This window comes from Camelina sativa, chromosome 14 (genome assembly GCF_030686135.1).
Source record: "Camelina sativa cultivar CO46 ecotype springtype chromosome 14, ASM3068613v1".
Lineage (NCBI taxonomy): Eukaryota > Viridiplantae > Streptophyta > Magnoliopsida > Brassicales > Brassicaceae > Camelina > Camelina sativa.
Window position 1 is genome coordinate 31,633,918 of NC_141893.1, and position 19,864 is coordinate 31,653,781.

The 19,864-nt window shown below is 33.9% G+C and overlaps 6 protein-coding genes across 10 annotated transcripts; 2 read left to right on the forward strand and 4 right to left on the reverse strand.

The window, feature by feature from the left end:
• Positions 1–520: 520 nt before the first annotated feature.
• On the forward strand, positions 521–3,238 carry LOC104744098 (protein FAR1-RELATED SEQUENCE 6). 2 transcript variants are annotated; one of them, XM_087485491.1, is made up of 2 exons: positions 521–825; positions 1,042–3,238. In XM_087485491.1, exons 1-2 carry the CDS (start codon positions 796–798, stop codon positions 3,142–3,144), a joined length of 2,133 nt encoding a protein of 710 aa, XP_087341617.1. In that variant the 5' UTR covers positions 521–795; the 3' UTR covers positions 3,145–3,238. The 2 variants fall into 2 exon arrangements, with proteins under 2 accessions (XP_087341617.1, XP_087341618.1); XM_087485492.1 differs by having other exon boundaries at positions 544–825; positions 1,023–3,238.
• Positions 2,634–4,987, forward strand: LOC104742754 (uncharacterized). Of its 3 annotated transcripts, none has more exons than XM_087485494.1 (3): positions 2,634–3,575; positions 3,671–3,722; positions 3,886–4,987. In XM_087485494.1, the coding sequence occupies exon 3, from the start codon at positions 3,890–3,892 to the stop codon at positions 4,847–4,849; it is 960 nt and encodes a 319-aa protein (XP_087341620.1). In that variant the 5' UTR covers positions 2,634–3,575; positions 3,671–3,722; positions 3,886–3,889; the 3' UTR covers positions 4,850–4,987. The 3 variants fall into 3 exon arrangements, with proteins under 3 accessions (XP_087341620.1, XP_087341621.1, XP_087341622.1); XM_087485495.1 differs by having other exon boundaries at positions 3,485–3,575; positions 3,648–3,722; XM_087485496.1 differs by having other exon boundaries at positions 3,533–3,575; positions 3,692–3,722.
• Positions 4,980–7,199, reverse strand: LOC147928877 (PTI1-like tyrosine-protein kinase At3g15890). Its single transcript, XM_087485493.1, has 5 exons — positions 7,010–7,199; positions 6,804–6,913; positions 6,351–6,498; positions 5,889–6,151; positions 4,980–5,767 (listed from the first exon to the last, which is right to left on the reverse strand). Exons 2-5 carry the CDS (start codon positions 6,845–6,847, stop codon positions 5,161–5,163), a joined length of 1,062 nt encoding a protein of 353 aa, XP_087341619.1. The 5' UTR covers positions 6,848–6,913; positions 7,010–7,199; the 3' UTR covers positions 4,980–5,160.
• A 911-nt stretch (positions 7,200–8,110) lies between these two features.
• Positions 8,111–9,072, reverse strand: LOC104742756 (uncharacterized). The gene is made up of 2 exons (XM_087485498.1): positions 8,767–9,072; positions 8,111–8,377 (listed from the first exon to the last, which is right to left on the reverse strand). Exons 1-2 carry the CDS (start codon positions 9,014–9,016, stop codon positions 8,229–8,231), a joined length of 399 nt encoding a protein of 132 aa, XP_087341624.1. The 5' UTR covers positions 9,017–9,072; the 3' UTR covers positions 8,111–8,228.
• Positions 9,073–9,593: 521 nt separating this feature from the next.
• Positions 9,594–11,092, reverse strand: LOC104742757 (26.5 kDa heat shock protein, mitochondrial). Its single transcript, XM_010463796.2, has 2 exons — positions 10,493–11,092; positions 9,594–10,123 (listed from the first exon to the last, which is right to left on the reverse strand). The coding sequence occupies exons 1-2, from the start codon at positions 10,776–10,778 to the stop codon at positions 9,705–9,707; spliced, it is 705 nt and encodes a 234-aa protein (XP_010462098.2). The 5' UTR covers positions 10,779–11,092; the 3' UTR covers positions 9,594–9,704.
• A 3,753-nt stretch (positions 11,093–14,845) lies between these two features.
• LOC104742758 (uncharacterized) lies at positions 14,846–17,132 on the reverse strand. Of its 2 annotated transcripts, none has more exons than XM_010463797.2 (2): positions 15,389–17,132; positions 14,846–15,309 (listed from the first exon to the last, which is right to left on the reverse strand). In XM_010463797.2, exons 1-2 carry the CDS (start codon positions 15,540–15,542, stop codon positions 15,053–15,055), a joined length of 411 nt encoding a protein of 136 aa, XP_010462099.2. In that variant the 5' UTR covers positions 15,543–17,132; the 3' UTR covers positions 14,846–15,052. The 2 variants fall into 2 exon arrangements, with proteins under 2 accessions (XP_010462099.2, XP_010462100.2); XM_010463798.3 differs by having other exon boundaries at positions 14,846–15,306; positions 15,389–16,048.
• Between the last annotated feature and the right edge of the window lie 2,732 nt (positions 17,133–19,864).

Here is a 19,864-nt window from a genome sequence, read left to right on the forward strand (position 1 = left end):
AAAACTCATTATGGAGAGAGGTTATTAATTTGGTTTTGAACAAATATTAGCCGTAGTAATAATCAATCCGGCCGGTTTAATATGATATATGGTTCTTGATTGTGGTGCAAAGACTTACCTAACTATACGATCAAACCACCCAACTTATCACAATTTTATCTGCTTTGGTGTCGACGTTAGAGTGTAATATTTAGGATCAAATATCTCATGATGTTAAATTTCTATACAACTATGAACTATCTTTTGTTAGAAAATGTATTTATGGGGAAATATCTCAATGTTTATCTTTTTTTCCCCGTATTGTATATGATACAAAAGGTATATACCATCCCACGAACGGCAAATATAAACTCCCTATGGATGTTATAAAACGACAATGTTTGATTCGAGCTTAGGGTAGACTGACAATTTAAAAAGTCTGGGTCTTTTTTGATATATAATAAAAAATAGAGGGTTTGATGTGCAAGTACGAAGAAACGACAGCGTTTAGTAGCACGTGCTTTGAATCTGTGAAAACCCTAAGGTGTGTGTATCAATGTTGGTGAAAATGCTAGAGTCACCAGTCGAGCCCTCAAAAGACCTTCACCGTCAGAAGAAGAAGCTAAACTACCTAAACCGACTTATAAAAAGGTCAATACCCGCGCTTAAAAATCACCATCCCGGGTCGGATCTTCCGTGCAGAACCCGATCCGGATCCATCCCGTACCGATCAGTTTCACGACTCTGCTCCGGCAGTTGAATAAAGCCAAGTGCTTTTCAAAAAAAATTGAGGTAGGAAGAGGAACCAAATCACCAATGGAGAGAAGTGAACCCGTCGATGAAGATGTATGTGATTTCGCTCTCAAGCTCAAGCTTTTAGAATTTTTGGGGTTTGTGATGATCTTGCATTTGATTTCACTAGGGTTGAGTATGATTTTTGTTAAATGGGTTCACTAGTTTGATACCATAGTTGGTGATGATAAAGTTTATAGCTTTTTCACATTGGGGTTGCAAAGTTTGTGTGTTTTAATCATCATCATTAGATGATGTATTGTGTTACAGGTGCAGGCATCTGAGTATCTACAGAACGACGAGATTCTTGAAAGAGATGATCCAATGTCAGATGGTGGATGCACTTTACGGATAGGTGATGATGATGAAGCTTTAGTTTGTAGTAGTGATCATGAGATTGATGTTGGATTTTGTCAAAACCAAGAGAGAAAGAGCGTGGATAATGCGACCACCGGAGAGTTTGATGAACAGAGCGGTTTACTTGTTGAGAGAAAAGAATTCGAAGCCCCTTTGGTTGGGATGGAGTTTGAGTCTTATGATGATGCTTATAACTACTATAACTGTTATGCTACTGAAGTTGGATTTAGAGTAAGAGTGAAGAATTCGTGGTTTAAGCGGCGTAGTAAAGAGAAGTATGGTGCGGTGCTTTGCTGTAGTAGTCAAGGTTTCAAGAGGATTAACGATGTGAATCGTGTTAGAAAGGAAACTCGAACTGGTTGCCCTGCAATGATTAGAATGAGGCAGGTGGATTCTACGAGGTGGCGGGTACTTGAAGTTACACTTGATCATAACCATTTGCTCGGTTCCAAGTTGTATAAATCTGTTAAAAGGAATGGGACCAAGAGGAAATGTGTATCTAGCCCTGTCTCAGATGCTAAGACGATTAAGCTTTACCGGGCACGTGTGATGGATACTGTGGACAACGTGAACCCAAGTTTGACTCTTAAGAAACAGTTTCAGAACTCCGCTGGTTCACCCGATTTGCTGAACCTTAAGAAAGGAGACTCTGCAGCAATCTACAACTACTTTTGCCGTATGCAATTGACAAATCCAACTTTTTTTTACCTGATGGATGTGAACGATAAAGGTCAACTAAGGAATGTGTTTTGGGCAGATGCTTTCTCTAAAGTTTCTTGCAGTTACTTTGGCGATGTCATCTTCATCGACAATTCTTATATATCCGGAAAGTTCGAGATTCCACTGGTGACATTTACCGGAGTGAATCACCATGGGAAAACTACATTGCTTAGTTGTGGTCTTCTTGCTGGAGAGACAATGGAATCTTACCATTGGTTGCTCAAAGTATGGCTCAGTGTCATGAAGTGTTCTCCTCAAACCATTGTCACAGACAGATGCAAGCCTTTAGAAGCTGCGATCTCTCAAGTGTTCCCAGGATCTCATCACCGATTCAGTCTGACACATATAATGAGGAAAATTCCCGAGAAGTTAGGAGGGTTGCATAACTATGATGGCGTGAGGAAGGCATTAACGAAAGCAGTTTACGAAACCTTAAAAGTTGTTGAGTTTGAAGCAGCTTGGGGGTTCTTGGTTCACAATTTTGGGATTGTCGACAACGAATGGCTCCGTTCCTTGTATGAAGAGCGAGTTAAATGGGCTCCGGTTTATCTCAAAGACACGTTTTTTGCAGGAATAGCCGCAGCTCATCCTGGAGAAACCCTGAATCCATTTTTCGAGAGGTATGTTCACAAGCAAACACCGTTGAAAGAGTTTCTTGATAAGTACGAGCTAGCTCTTCAGAAGAAGCACAAGGAAGAAACTCTCAGCGACGTAGAGTCTCTCAACTCAAACACAGCCGAGCTTAAAACAAAGTGTTCCTTCGAGACTCAGCTTTCAAGAGTCTACACGAGAAACATGTTCAAGAAATTCCAAGTAGAGGTAGAAGAAATGTACTCATGTTTCAGCACAACACAGCTTCACGTAGATGGACCTTTGGTTATCTTCCTTGTGAAAGAACGTGTCCAAGGCGAATCCAACAGAAGAGAAATCCGAGATTTCGAGGTTCTGTACAACAGATCAGTTGGTGAAGTACGGTGCATTTGTAGCTGCTTCAACTTCTACGGATACTTATGCAGACATGCTCTCTGTGTTCTCAATTTCAATGGCGTTGAAGAAATACCTTTGCGTTATATTCTACCGCGGTGGAGAAAAGACTACAAAAGAATCCACTTCGCCGGTAATGGCTTGACCGGTTTCGTCGACGGTACAGACCGAAATCAATGGTTTGATCAGTTGTATAAAAACGCTCTTCAGGTAGTTGAAGAAGGAGCGGTTTCTTTGGATCATTATAAAGTAGCAATGCAAGCTCTTCAACAGTCTTTGGACAAAGTTCATAGTGTAGAGGAAAGACAATAGTAGCCTTTTGTAAAACTATATATTTGTATATAAAACACAAAAAATCTTATTTTTATTTTTGTTTGCTCTAAATAAGAGCTTTTTTCACTTAAAATGTATATTATTAGATAAAGAGTTATGTTGTGCAGCTCTAAATAAGAGCTGTAGTAACAAAAGATGATCATTTCAGATTGGTAAAAAGTTATGATCATTTCAATTGCTATCTTGGCAACTGCAAATACACTAGTGAAAAAGTAAAATTCTTAGTGTATGTACAAAACAAATTGTGATTTCCCATTTTATCCCTATGAGGCCTTTGAACATGTGTGCTTAATATGACCATAATGGGCTTTTCACACCCAATGGCAAAAGAAAAAATCTGACGATTCCCTCTTTCTCCTTCATCTTTCAGAGTTTGTTTTGGCGCAAAAATCAGAAATTTTTCGTCGCCGGTGAGTTCGTAGTTCCTAAAATTCTCTGAATCTGTCAATATTACAACTGATGTTCATGGATTTGTGATACAGATTTTTTTAATTCTTCACCGCAGCTAACAGTTTCCTTCATTCAGGCGACCGCATCGATACAATACAACCCTCCAGGTTTGGGGAAACTCCGATTACAATTTAGTTTTAACCTAAATTTGGATAATCTCGTATCTGTTTAATTGAATCTGGGCTTGTGTTTTTGAAGAATCGCTTAATTTTCCAGAACCTATTGCGTTTGTGCTAAAATCGCTCCGCATCGTATTGTTGCTTGTAACAGTGAAATGAAGTTTAAGGCGTTTATGACTGAGAATGGTGTGAGTCTCTTAGAGAAGAGGTTTCTTCCAGCATTTGACAAAATGGGGAAGACCTGTCATCTTCTTCTCACTAAAGAACACTTGTTCTTCCTTCATAACCTTCTCAATGGTGATGGAGTCCAATGCATTGCTCAGTTTCGCAAAGATGTTCTCTTTGATGATTACCGTATATCGAGTCAGAACGAGGACCGTATTGCTTTCTCCTTGGATGTTGCTCTTTTGTATAGAGCGGTGAAGAGCAGTGTTAGCATTTGTACTGAGTTCAGTGGTGGGTTAGCTTCTAATAGATTGCAGATCAAATTGGTGAAGAAGCTTCCTCCTAACTGTACACAGCCGATGCCGTTTCTCACTTTTGAGACTAAAGGATACAAGTCTGCTGTTATTCAAGATGTTCCGATTTCGAAACCGCTGTCTCGGTCTCAAGTTATCGAGCTTCAGACTGCGCTTGACTCGGCTCAAGACTTGCCTCCGACTCTTGTTCAGGTACAAGATCCGAATCAGCTTCAGAACTTTGTGGATCATATGAGACATGTTGGGGATGTTCTTAATGTCACGATAAGCAAGCACGGTGATCTGCAAGTGCAAATCTCGACGACTTTGATTAGGCTTGGCACTGAGTTCCAGAGGCTTTCGGTTATTGGCGAGAAAACTCAAGCTCCTGTTGAGGATAGGAACTTAAGTGCTCAGGCTCGTTCAGAGAGAGCTATTGCTAGAGGTGATGCTCAGTCTGTGCAAGTGAGTGTAAAGCACTTCTCGAAGAGTCTTCAGTATCACTTGACCAAACCAGATTCTGCTTTCTATGGGATTGCTCCTCAAGGTGCTTGCTTGACAGTGATCTTCCAGTTCTTGGTTCCGGGAACCCGTCAAACCGATAAATCAATCAGTTTGCATTGCCGTCTTCCTGTGCTGGATCCAGGGTCCAACTGAATCTTCTTCATCAAAGGTTAACTCAGGGCTCATAATATATATGATCATATGTTTTTTATCAGAAATACTTTTTCTCATTAAGACCATATATGTACCACTCTACACTCTCTTACAACCTCTCAAGCATCAATGATCAAACTCAGAATCTTAAAACTGAAAAAACACAATTAAAAAAAAACAACTTAGCTTTTCTAAAAACAAGCACAGCCCACTCTAAAAAAGCAAACACAACCAAAAACAGATTCTCACAAGATATAAATAAAGAATATGTGAAATCGAATGACAGAGATTTTTATCTATTCTTGTTCTTGTTACTGATGATCTCTCTCTTCTGCAGTGATCTCTGAGCTTTCATCTAAAAGTTCCCCTACATTGTTTCCATTGAAGAGTGGATTAGCTTCATGTTGAGACATTTTCTCCTTTGTTTCATTCATCAGCATCTCCACAACTTCAGACATTGTTGGTCTCTTCTCTGGCTCCCTCTGAGCACAAATAAGCCCAATCAAAACTACCCTTTTCAGCTCGTCTTCCTCATACTTCCCATTCAGCCTTTGATCCACAATTTCACCAAACTTTTTTTCGTAAACCAAAGGTAAAACCCATTCGGTAATACCCTGTTTTGTTGTTAAGCTTGCCCTTTCAATAGGTCTCTTACCAGTCACAAGCTCCAGCAAAACAACACCAAAACTATACACATCTCCCATGTCTGATTCTTGTCCTGATTCGATACATTCTGGTGAGAGATACCCAATGTTATTACCCTTGGTGATTTTGTTACCTCCATTTCCTGCATCATCAGGCATCATCTTACCATATCCGAAATCTGTAACCCGAGCTTCAAATTCAGAGTCTAGCAGCACATTGCTTGCTCTCACATCTCCATGGACTATTCGAGGTGTGGCAAAATGGTGCAAGTAGCTGTACAAATACACAAAAAAAAAAAGCAAAAATCATTCAACAGTAGATACTTCCACTCTATATGAACTACAGTAGATACTTCCACTCTATATGAACTATCTTGATCCTGAAGAGGACTTACGCGATAGCCTGAGCAGAGGTTACAGCAATATTCATCCGCCTGGTCCAATCAAGAAGCGAATCAGATGAATGCTGACCATGAAGATGAGAGACCAGGCTCAAATTTGGCATGTAGTCATACACAATGAGTCTTTCTTGTCCTTCAGCACAGTAACCTCTTACACTCAATAGATTCTTGTGGCGGATACGGGCAAGAATCTCGACTTCTACAGCAAAAGTTATCTCTTCTCTACTACTCCATGCCTTCAATCTCTTGACTGCAATCTACAAACAACAACAACAACAAAACACATTACAATATGAAGATCAAAGAGACCAAAATCTACACATTGTGATTCTACTAACTCAAAACAGTTATACACACTAATTCGATACAATGCTGACCCGGAAAAGAACAGATATATCATTACTTGAGAACATAACAGATTTCTATATATCAAGTAAGTCATAGATATATCATTACTTGAGATCCATCCCATAGCTGACCCCAATAGACACTGCCAAATCGACCTTCACCGAGCTTGTTATCGTAATTAAAACTGTTTGTGGCTGCGTGAAGCTCCTTGAGTGAAAAAATCCTCCATGATGGCTCCGTTTTCACCTTCTTCTTCCTGTGTAATTTGTGACATCGAAACAAACACACCTTAGTTTCTTCTCAGGTCTATCAAATCCGAATCTTTAGCTTATCCAACAGTAGATTACAGTTCGAAAAATCCAAACTTTACACCAAATACCAAATTTTGAACATTAAATAGACTCCTCCTAGATTCAAGAGAACTCGAGAGAAATGATATAAATCACATAAACCCTAACCAAAACGGATAAAACCAAGAACAGATTTTTGAAGAACACAACAATTAGATAAAACCCATAAAGCCAAATCAAAGTTGAAATCAAGAGAAAAACTCATACGTACCGATCAAATCCCTTTCCACAGCAAAAGCAACTAAACAATTGCATCTTTGAAACAACCCACAAGCAAAAAAAAAAAAGTGATCTTTTTCGTTTCTACACTCTTCTTCGTTACTGCAAAGAGGACAGAGAAGAGAAGAGTAAAGGTAACGCCTTTTTTCAATCCTGGAGAATGTAACAGCAAAGCAAAAAAAAAAAAAAAACAGAAACCTCTTTGGTGCTTAATGAGAGAGAGAGAGAGAGAGAGAATTCGATTTTACTTCTTGAAGAAGAGAAACATTTTTTTCTTAGAATATTCTTCGCCACTTTTTGAATGTGGGTTGTGTGTTTGTTTAGCTGTTTTAATTTGAAAATTTATACACTTTATAAAGAATCACATTATAATATTAGTGGGAATGATTGTGCATATCCACACATATAGTATTTATATAGTAATAGATTTAAAAGGTATTATTCTATGTATTATATTTTTGAATTTTTAAGCTTTCCTTCATGTCCTGTTGTTGATGACTCATGACAACTAATCAAAATTTCTTAAATTTGAATCTTGGTTCTTGCAAATTTTTTTTGTAGAAACAAAAGTTCATATATTAGATTTTTTCATGGTGTGTGAAGATCTCTTTGGGGATATATTTGTTAAAGATCAGATAAAATCTAATTAAACATAAGGAAAAATCTCTATTTGTTTTTTTTTTTTTTTTATGTTTTGGTCACCATAAATCTCTATTTGGTTAGATTGTTAAATAGTCAGTGTGGTCAGAAATAAAATGTTAGCTTTATATCATAAACTGCCATTTCTAACTTTCTACCAGCCTTTAACCAAAAGAGGTCCAACTAATCATGTGCTGGTTGATTCATTAACCCAGTTTTGAATAAGATTTACCTAAATCCAGTTATTTCTTTTTCATATCATCAATAATCACAACCACTGTTTTAAATATATTATCTATCTATCTACAGAAATTGAATATTTGGGAAATTTTGGATTAGAGAAGCCAATCAAAAAGGGTATGCTGAAGCCCAACCAAGTTTAATGGCCCATTTAATGCCACAAATTCAAACATAAGAACCGCTGCCGTTTTACCCATTTGGCTGAATCACGCACAAACCCAATACACATCTACATCTTCTTCTAGCCATCTACACTGAAACCAGCATTCAGAAAACAATGATCCAAGAGCGTTTTGATCTCAATACAAAGTTACTTTAGTTTCATCACCAGCATGATAGCAAATGTAGAGCAATCTCGATAGCTCCTCCGACCGAGAGATATCGCAAAAGAATTTGTTTCCTTTTCATGTGAAGGAAGAAGAGCAAAATCTAGTTTCTAGTATAAACTGTAATGTTTGTTACAAGAAAGAATCATACTTGGTAGTAGTATATTATATATACACACACATCAATCATCACCACACCAAACTATCTAATACTACTTGAATCTCGAACCCTTCTTTCCTTTACCACTTCCTCTATCTCTTCCTTGTAATGCTGAAGCCCAGAAGAAGAGAGAGATCCAAATTAGTACTGCAGTAAAGATCTTTACACGATCTTGAATCATCGACGCTACTCCCACAAGACCTATACAAAGAAATAAAAGAAAAATTCTTTTTAAAGTCAATGAAACAAGATGTGACACCAAACCACAACTGTGAATCCAACTGATTGTTATAAAGACTTAAAGACCAAACATTCACAAGTTGTAAAAGGAGAAGTTTTCTAAATCTTTGTAATGCTTCCTTAACATAAACGGTCACAACACAAAGATCAAAACTTTAGGCATAAACCCTAATCGATCTTGGGTAATTCGATGTTTTCTGTATCTAAGAATCAATACCAGCAAGAAACTATTCCCAATTCGAATTCTGTAATGCAATTTCATCGAATTCGAATGATTGAAAAAACAAGAATTAGCAGTAAACAAAATCAAGAACTCAGAGTTGAAACATAGTAAGAAGGGAAAGACAAACTTGTGGGCTCAGTCGTGTTTTTAGGCGGAGGTGGGTCGGGACTAGGCGGCGTTGGAGGGCCGAGAGGAGCGACGGCGATGCGTCTTACGCGGACGGGAGTGGCGACGAAGAAAAGGGTCTGGGTCTGAGGATGAAGCCGAGACAACGGAGACGGTGAAAAGCACGACTGAGATGGAAGAGAGAGGCTTTGACGGAAGCGATGAAGGTAAAGGTTGGAGCTTGGACTTGTGTTGGAAAACGCTGTCGCCATTTTTCTTCTTCACAAGATAGTTTTGGACCTTGCAGTCCGTTTTCTTCTTTATTTTATTTTATTCATTTTTTATTGTTTTTTTTAAAATTAATAATAACTGGTAATCAAATGTATTGTTTTTTCCTTCTTTCTTATCATTAACATTACAAAATTTTGTAAAATGTGGTATTTTACACAAAGCAATATTTTCTACTATTTTCCTAAACATATTCAAATATTATAGTTTATTTCAAATAAGATTATTTTTTCTGAAAAAGAAACTGAACAATACACTAAAATACTGTATTTATTAATAACATATAATTTAATGCGTAACAAAATGGAAAATGGAATATGTAGAACATGACTACATGTATAGCATACAAAATGAGCAAAAAAAAAACAAATCACTAATACTGTGCATTACAGATATGGACTTCTTGTGTTTATATTTTTGGCTATATTTTGCGTACAGTAATTACGAAATTAGCATACAAATAGCAAATCAAACACCCAAACAATACAGCATTCCTTGCTTGTTCATTTGGTCTATCATATTGTATCATCACTTTTGGCTTCTTTCTTTTGCACAGATCAATTACTGTAAATAGCAATTTATTCCATTCGCATTACAAACATAAAACGAGTACAACATTCTTGGCTTATTCCACCAAAAGAACCAAACACAACACTCGTACCACTTAGGCTCTTACTCAACAGATATCTCCTGAACATCTTTCTTTGGCTTCTCCGTCCTAGGAATCACAACATTGAGCACACCGTTCTTGAGCTCTGCTTTGATCTCCTCAACCTTAGCATCATCAGGCAACGACAAGCTCGTGTTGTAGTAACCATAACTCTTTGAAGACCAGTACTCGTCTTCTTCAGGTGAGCCTTTTTCCTCTTCCGCCTTGTGTTCTCCTTTAATCACCAAGACTCCATCATCTACCGTGATCTTCACGTCATCTTTGGTTAGCCCTGGAACATCGTATCTGAGTTTGTAACAGTCGTCTTGCTCTTTCACTTGACCCATTAGTTGGGATGTTCTAATGTTGAAGTTGTCGAAAATTCTGTTTATGTTCTCTGTTGCTTGCATCAGAGCGTTTCCTAGACTTGGAGTGAAAAACTCTGTTTTCAAGCAAAATGAGAGAGAAGTTAATTAAGTTGATGTGACTTATGCAACGAAAATGTAAAATAATCCAAAATTTCCTGTTATATATATATATACAAAAAATCTTGGATCGTTTTAACGAATATCTAAATATCCAAAATTTCAAAAGTCAAGATTTGCAACGGTTCCTCTTGAATTTTTCAGAATATAATTGTAATGTGATGAAGAACTCTTATCATTTTATAATTTTGATAATCAATCTAAAAACAGAACAAAAATAAAAGTAGTGATAATTTTGCTAAAAATGTATTTCAATGATAAAAAAAACTAAAATGAAATTATTCGTGCTTCTGATAATTATATAGATCAAAGAAATACAAACGTACCATTTAGGGCAGGAGCGAAGTAGCCATGATCGTCAGTGTTACGCAAGAGACTTTTGCGGCCACGTCTCCGGGGGGTATTGCGTTGAGGAGATTTCTTCTCGGACACACTCACTTGTGTGTTCTTCTTTTCTTCTAGTTGTTCACCAGTAGTCGAAGTAGCCATGTATCTGTTTAGCTTCACTGGATTATGTCGATTACTGGCCATACCCCTTTCACAAGATTGACCAATCAGACTAGGAGACAATTTTTGTTGAAGGTTTCTCAAAGCTAGACGAGCTAGAGCCATTGTTAATTTGCAAATCGATATTTTTCTTGATTCTTTTTTTTGTTTTCTTGTTATCTTTGGGTTTGAAAGAAAAAGCCAAGAATTGATGGATTTATAAGGATGGGATTAGGGTTTATGGTAATTGTTTCTGAGAGGTGCTAGAAGTTTCGAAGAGATTCTGGGTTTATTTCACTATGGAACCTAAACCCGAGTAGGTTCTTGTTTCTTCTAGTTCTACAACATTTTTCTGGATAATCACAAGATTCTTTTCTTTTCAATTTTTTTTTCTTTCTTAAATGGAATTTATAAATAAAGATGATGAATAATCGTGACACAAGACCAAACCACCTTGAGCTAGCAAATTCTTAGAAAGATCAAACATCATTTTCGTTTATTCTTGAAATTCTTCTTTAATTTTTAATTATTTTTTAATCGAATTTACAACATATAAACTAGAGACTTTAATTTTGTCACCGTGTATAAAATTTGAATTTCCAAACAACTGTGGCCACTCTATTGTCAGACATTCAATACATAGTTGTAAACGGTACACTGGAACAAATATTAGATTATCAAAATTCAATTGTTTTTCAGTTTGATTTATAAAAAAAAATGTTCTTTCTAAGGCAACTTTGACGTCAAATCTCTCGTTTTACAATTTGTCTAACCAATTTACCTATTATTAATTTATTACAGTCATAAGTAGATATAACTCGTTTTGATCCTCTAAATTTTCAATACCCTCAGAAACGAGAAATAAAATAACCCGTTTGATAATGGTAAAAGCTTGCTGTCATATTGATAAAAAAGCTATTATATAACAACAGGATGAAATGAAAAATAATAGTGCAAAGGCATGAACCATGCTTAAGGTTTTGCAACTAGAATCTACTTTGTTTTTCTACTTTAAAAAAAAAACCGTTTATAATCTTTTCTAAAAATCAAAAATGGGACCGTTTACGACATAAAAAGCCATGTGTCCAAAGCATTGTCGAATTATTTAGCTTTTGGACCGACCTTATCCATCTTTGGACCGTTGTTGGCTTATTATAGTGGCCTCTCACTCAGTGTTTCTTTGTTTTCTTCTCCTTTATATTAAGCACGGATCAACATTTAAAAAAAATATATAATATAATAATAATTATTATTGTTATATTTTTTATAAAAAAATTATTATTGTTTGAGATAATATTTTCTAATTGTTCTATAAATTTATATATATCTTTTTTAATACTAATTATTTTATAATATTATAGTATTTTATTTTTTGATATATATTACAATTTTATAATATTTATTTGTTGTTTTTGCATCAATATTTTGTGAAATATGAAATAGTAATTTTAATATTATAATTGTGACCAAATATAATTTATTAATTTATCAACTATATAAGTTTAATTTTACCAACCCGCCAATGTGAAAATTAAAACAAACATTTTTCCATAGATTGAGTAATATATTTTTTACCGTAAAAAAAAGAGTAATATATCTTCGTTTTAAAAAATTCAAATCACACAGAAATTTTTTTGCATATTTATTAATCATAAGTATTATATGAAAATTCCAAACAATTTGTAAATAAATAAAAGAAAGATGATAGGAGGATCATAATTTGAAATCTTAATAAAATCTTCGAACTCTAGTTATTAAAAATAATTTTATTGTATACTTGGATATAAAATCTTAATTTTGAAATTCTGATTGGTTCATATTTTTTAAATATTTAGTAATTTTCGTCCATAATTTTATTAGAGAGAGAAAATAATTTTTTTTAACTAATAATTATCTGTATTTTGAAAAAAATCTTAGCTGTTATTTTAATTTTTTTTCAACCACAAATTAGTTTTGATTTTTGAATAGATTTTTTTTTGTTTTCTAGATTTTTTTCATCTCTGAGGGTTTTCTGTTTTTTTTAATTAATTATATTTATTTAATTAATTAATTAATTAATTTTAATTAAAATTTTCAAATGGCAATTAAATGTAATTTTTTATACATTTAAAGTTAGTTTTATATTTGTACTTCCTAATTAATATAATAGGATTAAACAAATATAAGAGTAATGGTAAGTTAGGTTACACTTAGTGGGTAAGCTTCTTGTGAGAAAATAAATAAAATTAGACTACTACTAGTATCTTTCTTTTTCTCCGGTTAATGTTAAACTAGTTTTAAACAGAGACTATGGTCCTGATTGGTTTTAATGGTTTTACATATTTATCAAGGCCTGGGCGTTCGGATATCGGATTGGATTCGGTTCGGATTTTTCGGATTTTGGATTTTTGGGTATTGACTCTAACATCCATTCGGGTATTTATAAATTTCGGATCGGTTTCGGTTCGGAGGTGGATTTTGGATCGGTTCGGATATGATTGTGGATAACCAAAATTAAATCAAAAATCATTGGACCATGTTTTTATTCTAATATTTTTTAATCTTATTGTACCCAAATAACCATACTAATAGAGTATTAAAACAAAAAAAGATATAAATTAAGTAAATGACAAGATTCTCATGGAACCATACAAATACATAAAGGATATGAGGCATATCAATCGGAATATTAAACTATGTCTTATATGTTCGGTTATGTTCGGATATCTATTGGATATCGGTTCGGATCATATAATATCCGATATCCAAAATAATGAAAACTAAGAACCGATCGGTTATTTTCTTAATATTGGTTCGGTTTTAATCCGCATATTTCGGTTTGAATACAGTTCGGATTTTCGGATTCGGATTTTATGCTCATGCCTATATTTATCTATAATACTTGAACATTTTAATCTAAACAAGAACTATTTTTAGACACGAACATTATATTTTTGGTGAAACGTCACGTGGTTTTGGCGGTTAGCAATTTGGACCGCCGGTTTGTTCCAGTTCACCATACACTGACATGTGGAGACAGAGCCGATGCTGACAATTAGTGGGCCGCAAGCCCCAAAAAAATTAGGCAAAAAAGAAGTAAAAATAGGTGATACCGAGCTTCAAACCCATGACCTCATCAGCAATATTTACACCTTTTCCCAACTGAGTTAAAGGAAATTTTAGAAAATTTAGGGCCAAAATATTACTTATCCCAAAAACGGCCGCAAGCACATGCTTGGCTTGGTTGGCATCAACGCCGGCTCTGTGTGGAGACTGATGTTAGAAATCGTTTTTGGTCAAAATTTGGCTAATTTGATCATAGTAAGATAATTCGTATATTAACAACTGATGAATGATGATATATACTTATACATATAGTCGTGTACTTTTTCTTCCTGATATTTTTAAGAAACCGTCAAATTTTGAAAAGAATACGAACCATCGATCATTCACATGTCTCATGTGTGTTATCTTATGAAGACTAAAGTTATATCATTGATCGATATATTACTTATGAGTCGTCGGTCGAATATTCGGAATATACACAATCATGCTTGCAGTTACACTGTTCTTCACTTTATGCAAAAGATTTGAGAGATAAACTAACATACTAATAATGTAAACACTTTATTGAATTAATCTATGTTTTAAAACATTTCACGACAAAAAGAAACAGTTGTTGCTATTTCTGTTTCAGATAAATATTTTGGATTCTAAGCTAAAATTTTAAAATATTTATGATGGTTCCACAAACATAAATCATCTGTCTCCAACACAATAACTCAAATCTGACAGCATCAAACCAACATTTATTTAACCGGTCGAACTACTAACAATTCATTTTTTTTTCTTCTAATAAATACCTCCCTAACTAATCTAAACATTAGTATTTTCACACATGTTAAGAAAATATATTAGAATATATAAGTAAATTAGTGATTAACATTTTTCTGTAATTCGAAATTGATAGTATGGCATTATCTTTCTTAAAGTCTACTGTTCTTTATTACTATTAGTCTATTAACTAATAAAATTCTTTTAAATTTTCTTAACCCTTAAAACCAGTTGATTAATAAAATATTTTTTCTTAATCCTTAAAACCAGTTGATTAATAAATAATAACATATATCCCTTTACTTTTGACTCTTTCAACATATATAAATCTGGATTTTTGTTTGATATTGGTAAATAATCGAATGTTTTTTACCCTCTCCTTTGTCGTTAAAAACTCTATTTCAAATGTAAATCACCTAAATCATTACATGGCTGATTTTTCTACTAGAAAAATTACATACAAGAATCATCCGAAAAGCTAATAATTTAGGTGAAATCACAATAATTATAATTATGGCTAAATCACAATAATTATACTTACATTTTTTTTTTGTTGGGGTAAAAAAGTAAAAGAAAAAAAAGGGGGCTCAATAGGAGCACTGAACACGATGAGCTCTGTCCCTGAGAATCCCATTGTACAAAGCTATCCGATTAGCAGGCATGTCGTTTCTACAAACCGAAACGGGTTTCTCCGGTTTAATCATCTGTTCCGGTACAATTCTCTTAAGATGTTGCTCCATCTTCTTACGATACTCTTCACCGTTACCTTTCGGCTCTCTCACATTCTCTGCAAATTTCACTTTCTTCTTCTTCTTCCTCTGTTTCCTCTGTTTCTTCTTCTCTTCTGCATCAAAGGAAAAGTTAGAAAAATTTGTAGCCCTGAGGAGGATGATCGGAGAAGAAAGATCGGTGAAAAAGGGTACCTGAAGAAAGACAAGAACGGAGGAGGATTTGTTGATCTGATGTCTGAGTACCTGACGAGAATTGGCGGGAAATAGCAAGAAACAGAGCAGTGCTTGAGAAAACCATGGCGGTTGCGATCACTACGCCATGAGAACAACTTAGTATACAAGTCATGGTTGGTGTGTGTGTGTGTTGCTTTCTTGGGAGATTCTTTAGCCAAAGATTCAGAACAGAGAAGAGAGAGAGAGAGAGAGAGAGAGAGAGAGAGAGAGAGAGAGAAGGAGAGCAGAGGGAGTTGGTGATCAATGAATGTGTAAAGAGAGCATGTGTTGTGTTGCAGAGAGATTGTTAGTACCACCAACAACAAAGTCAAGTACTGTTTGAAGTTCAACGGTGAGAGATCTCTCTGCTCTCTTTTGGTTTAAATAAAAGTTTTCTTTGAGAATTTGAGTTTGAAAGAAATTAGTGAAAAAGGTCTTCTGACAATAAATCAAAAGGTGAAGTTATTTGTGTGTGTGTGTGTGCTGTCTTCTCTCTTTATTATCTTCTGTTGGAAAAAGTAGAGAAAGTGTGTGAACGATTGGGGTTTGGTTTAGTCACAGACTCAGAGACTCCAAAAATGAAAAAAAAAAAAATCAAGTTGGAAATGGGAAAAATCTTCTATCATAATTAGTTTCTTCATTGTCTTTAGCCTCACACCATATTTATAACTAGATGCAATGCATTGAGTTATTTTGTTTACATGTAAAGATAAAATTATAAAATTACAACTTTGTCAACAAATATTCTCACCATAATAATTTCACTATGTGGAAATAAATATCTTTACTGTCTTTATATATATGTATAGTATAAGTTAGTGATCAAATTTCTTTACTATTACTATATTTATGATTAGTTTTAAAATATCTATATATATTTTCTTGATTATAAACTACATTTTGGTGCATCTCATTTTTGTTTTATCTTTTAAAAGCATATGGAATAACTTTAACTAGACGTTTATAGATTAAGAACTTTATACGATTGTATTAAATTAAAATTTTATGCACGTGGTTTAATTTTTACTATATTCAATAATTTTTTGTAATAATATATTCAATTATATCTCTCGCCAACTTCTCTTCCTGTATTTTTTTTTCTCATTAAAAATGAACTATACGTGGTGTGTATATTTATTAAATAGAAAAAGAGAAATATGGCAAACGCAGCTGAATAAAACAATATTTGCGAATAATGGCAAATAATATATACTCCCTCTATTTCAAAATATAAGATGTTTTAGCTAAAATAAGCATATTAAGAAGTCTTTACTTTTAACAAGTTCAATCAATCAGAAACAATACTGCATAATATAAAATTCTAAACTAATCTAAAAGTTGCATACAAACTTGAAACATTATATATTATGAAACAAAAAATTTCTCTAAAACATCTTATATTTTGAAATGGAGGGAGTATTATTTTGTTTTTTTAAAAATAAACAATAAAAAGCAGGGAGATGTATAAAAATTGTGATGAAGAGAAATCTTAGAAGGACAAGGCATTGAGTGAGTGAGAGAGATGAGATTCTAAAGAGTTCAATGAATCTCTTCCACTCAGTTTGATCCGATCTCTATCATTTAAACATGAAGAAGACAGAAACTGGTGTTTACGTGAACATAGGCTCTTGCCAAGTGTCCCGTTTCAAAACCTAATTCTTGCCGCGTTTTGTACGTTAAAAACCTAATCAAAATACGGTACAAACATGTTTTGCATGAGATTGTTGATAAAGAGCCGAGGACTAGCCAATTATATAAGCCAACATGTAAACTCTTTGGAAACTTCTTGTATCTTTCCGATTGTGATATAGAAGACTAGACCAACTTCTCTTTCTCTTTCTTTGCCAAAAATAAATAAATTATTCTTCTGTATCTGTTTATAATATTAACATGAATGATTATAAGAAACTTTGTGGACCTAAATTCTAATGTTGGAACTTGGAACTCATTAGACTGAATTAAAATAGTTACATTGTAACTGACTAACTGTAGAGAATAATTGTAACTTCAAACCCAACTAATTATAATGATGGAATGGTTGAAGGATTTATACTAAGATTAGAGGGTTACCCCACTGTAATTTCAATCATGATTAACTTATTGTAAACGGTTTAACTTGTATATATAAACACCGATTTTTACAAGTTTAGAGGATTTATCTTGTTTTGGTTCAAGATTCTCCGGTTAATATAAGTTTGTAATTTCCATATTAATGTTTTTGTTTTGCAGTTCCGGGGTTTATGTATCACAAATCATATACTAATTTACAAGAGATAAGATTCAAGCAGCTATCATGGTACGGCTAGTTGTGTTTAGGATACTAACTACTTAAGAGAGAGACATCACAAGAAGTTAAGGTCTAAAAGTTATGACAGAACGTAAAGAAGAAAGAGATTGTCACATGGTTGCTTGACTTTGATGTCCTAAATAACGTCAACCACACACGTTAACTAAATTTCTTCCTTTTTCATACTTATCCACGATTGTTTCTGTTCTGGTAAGCCCGAATAATTTGTGGACTTCCGTAATCCAGTTTTGTTAAGATGTATTTGAGCTTTTGAGGTTGTAGAAAATTTCATATTCAGGTCCAATCTGATTTATATACAAGATAGGACTAATCTTGCCAAACGGCAAACGGGCCAAGTCGAACCGAACCCACTAAATAAGTTTTTCATTTTTTTTTTTTTTTTTTGCATTTAGTGATCAACCACAGATGAGAGTATAAAGAATACAAGATTTGACAGTCTCTAACTATTGTAAACTAGTTGTAGAACCGATTGTATCAGAATGAGACCGGGCGAACTCCTGATCACAAACATGCATATCTAGGATTAGGAATAAAGCCATGACTGTTTTGAAAGTGAAAGCCAATATTATATTTGCCTTGGCGGTTATATTTTGTTATAATATTCTAATGTTTTAACAAAAATCATAATATGTAACTTGTTTACTTGTTTGTTCAATTTAATTTATATAAAAAAATATTTATTTTTTCTTATTACTATTAGTCTATCTTAGTAATATTCCGGAAGTATATTTATAAAAATAACCAAGAATGTAAACACAATTACATCACAAAATTGTTGGCATATGTATTTGATTCTACGACCGTTAGATTATTACGAAATTGTAATGTCATGGGCAATGTAAGATCTAGTGGAGAGGAAAGAAATAATAACAAATTGTTGGCATATGTATTTGATTCTACGACCAATTCGACAATAACAACTTTATCAAGATAATTCAAAAATTAGTCAAACTGTCATATATATGTATTTCTATATAAAGCAAATTTTGTTCACCTATAGTTTGGTTCCTAAACACCCTTTGCATTGCTTATGTTTCTTGATTTTTGTATGACTAAAAAGCCACGCATTTAGAGTAAGTTCAGAATAAATTCTTATATTATTATGGTAACGATGTGTATGTTTACAACTTATGATGTTAGGTGTATATATAGGCTCGTATGCGCTTAATAAGAACTTTCAATGACAATCCAGTAAAACATTATGACCTTGGGATGTCAACTATTAAATATTAAAAATTTCAATTACCAAATAGTAGAAATATATATATATTTTTAAAAATTATCCTACAATATCAGGACTGTTTTTTTCAATCACTAATTATCGCGGTATAAAGACGGTGAGATAGTGTCACTACCGCCTTGAGATTGGGTTTAAAGAAAGTTGAAAAAAGTTGGAAGACATACGGGTTCGATTGAAGTATCACAATAAGATTTCTCTTAAGTCCTATGTTTACTTTAATTAATCATTTAATGATGCAGAGATAATTTAAGTAAACACAATTATTAAATCGAAAATAGTTAAACATTACATTCATAATATTCATATAATCCCTAGACCTAAACCGATGAACTAAACCAGACTTCCATCTCCATCTCCGGTGGTCGTGCTCATCCTGGTCACAACATCACTCTCAACATGACTCACAACATCATTGACAACATCACTTCTCACTATCTTCCTCCATGTCTTTCCGAGCACTCCCTTAAATATATACCTCCAAGAGCAACGATTAATGTGCTGATTGCCAATCTTCCCCACCAAGTAGCACACTAATCATTCTTTTCTTTGGGAAAAAGAGTAATGTAATTGTTTGTCATCGGCAATGTAAGATCTAGTGAAGAGGAAATAAATAATAACAAATTGTTGGCATATGTATTTGATTCCACGACCAATTGTCAATAACATTTTTATCAAGATAATTCAAAAATTAATCAAACTGTCATGATATATATGTATTTATATATAGATGCAAATTTTGTTCACCTATAGTTTGGTTCCTAAACACCCTTTGCATTGCTTATGTTTCTTGATTTTTGTACTAAAAAGCCATGAATTTAGAATAAACTCATAATAAATCCTTATATTATTAAGGTAACAATGTGGTATGTTTACAACTTATCATGTTAGGTGTATATATAGGCTCATA

Coding starts and splice junctions, on each gene's coding strand:
- LOC104744098 (XM_087485491.1), top strand. CDS start 796: ATGGAGAGAAGTGAACCCGTCGATGAAGAT. Junction 826..1,041: donor GTGAACCCGTCGATGAAGAT/GTATGTGATTTC, acceptor ATTGTGTTACAG/GTGCAGGCATCTGAGTATCT.
- LOC104742754 (XM_087485494.1), top strand. CDS start 3,890: ATGAAGTTTAAGGCGTTTATGACTGAGAATGGTGTGAGTCTCTTAGAG.
- LOC147928877 (XM_087485493.1), bottom strand. CDS start 6,847: ATGCAATTGTTTAGTTGCTTTTGCTGTGGAAAGGGATTTGATCG. Junction 6,152..6,350: donor AGCTATGGGATGGATCTCAA/GTAATGATATAT, acceptor TGTTGTTTGTAG/ATTGCAGTCAAGAGATTGAA. Junction 5,768..5,888: donor ACCTCTGCTCAGGCTATCGC/GTAAGTCCTCTT, acceptor GTATTTGTACAG/CTACTTGCACCATTTTGCCA.
- LOC104742756 (XM_087485498.1), bottom strand. CDS start 9,016: ATGGCGACAGCGTTTTCCAACACAAGTCCAAGCTCCAACCTTTACCTT. Junction 8,378..8,766: donor AAACACGACTGAGCCCACAA/GTTTGTCTTTCC, acceptor TTCTTTGTATAG/GTCTTGTGGGAGTAGCGTCG.
- LOC104742757 (XM_010463796.2), bottom strand. CDS start 10,778: ATGGCTCTAGCTCGTCTAGCTTTGAGAAACCTTCAACAAAAATTGTCT. Junction 10,124..10,492: donor CTTCGCTCCTGCCCTAAATG/GTACGTTTGTAT, acceptor GCTTGAAAACAG/AGTTTTTCACTCCAAGTCTA.
- LOC104742758 (XM_010463797.2), bottom strand. CDS start 15,542: ATGACTTGTATACTAAGTTGTTCTCATGGCGTAGTGATCGCAACCGCC. Junction 15,310..15,388: donor CCGTTCTTGTCTTTCTTCAG/GTACCCTTTTTC, acceptor CCTTTGATGCAG/AAGAGAAGAAGAAACAGAGG.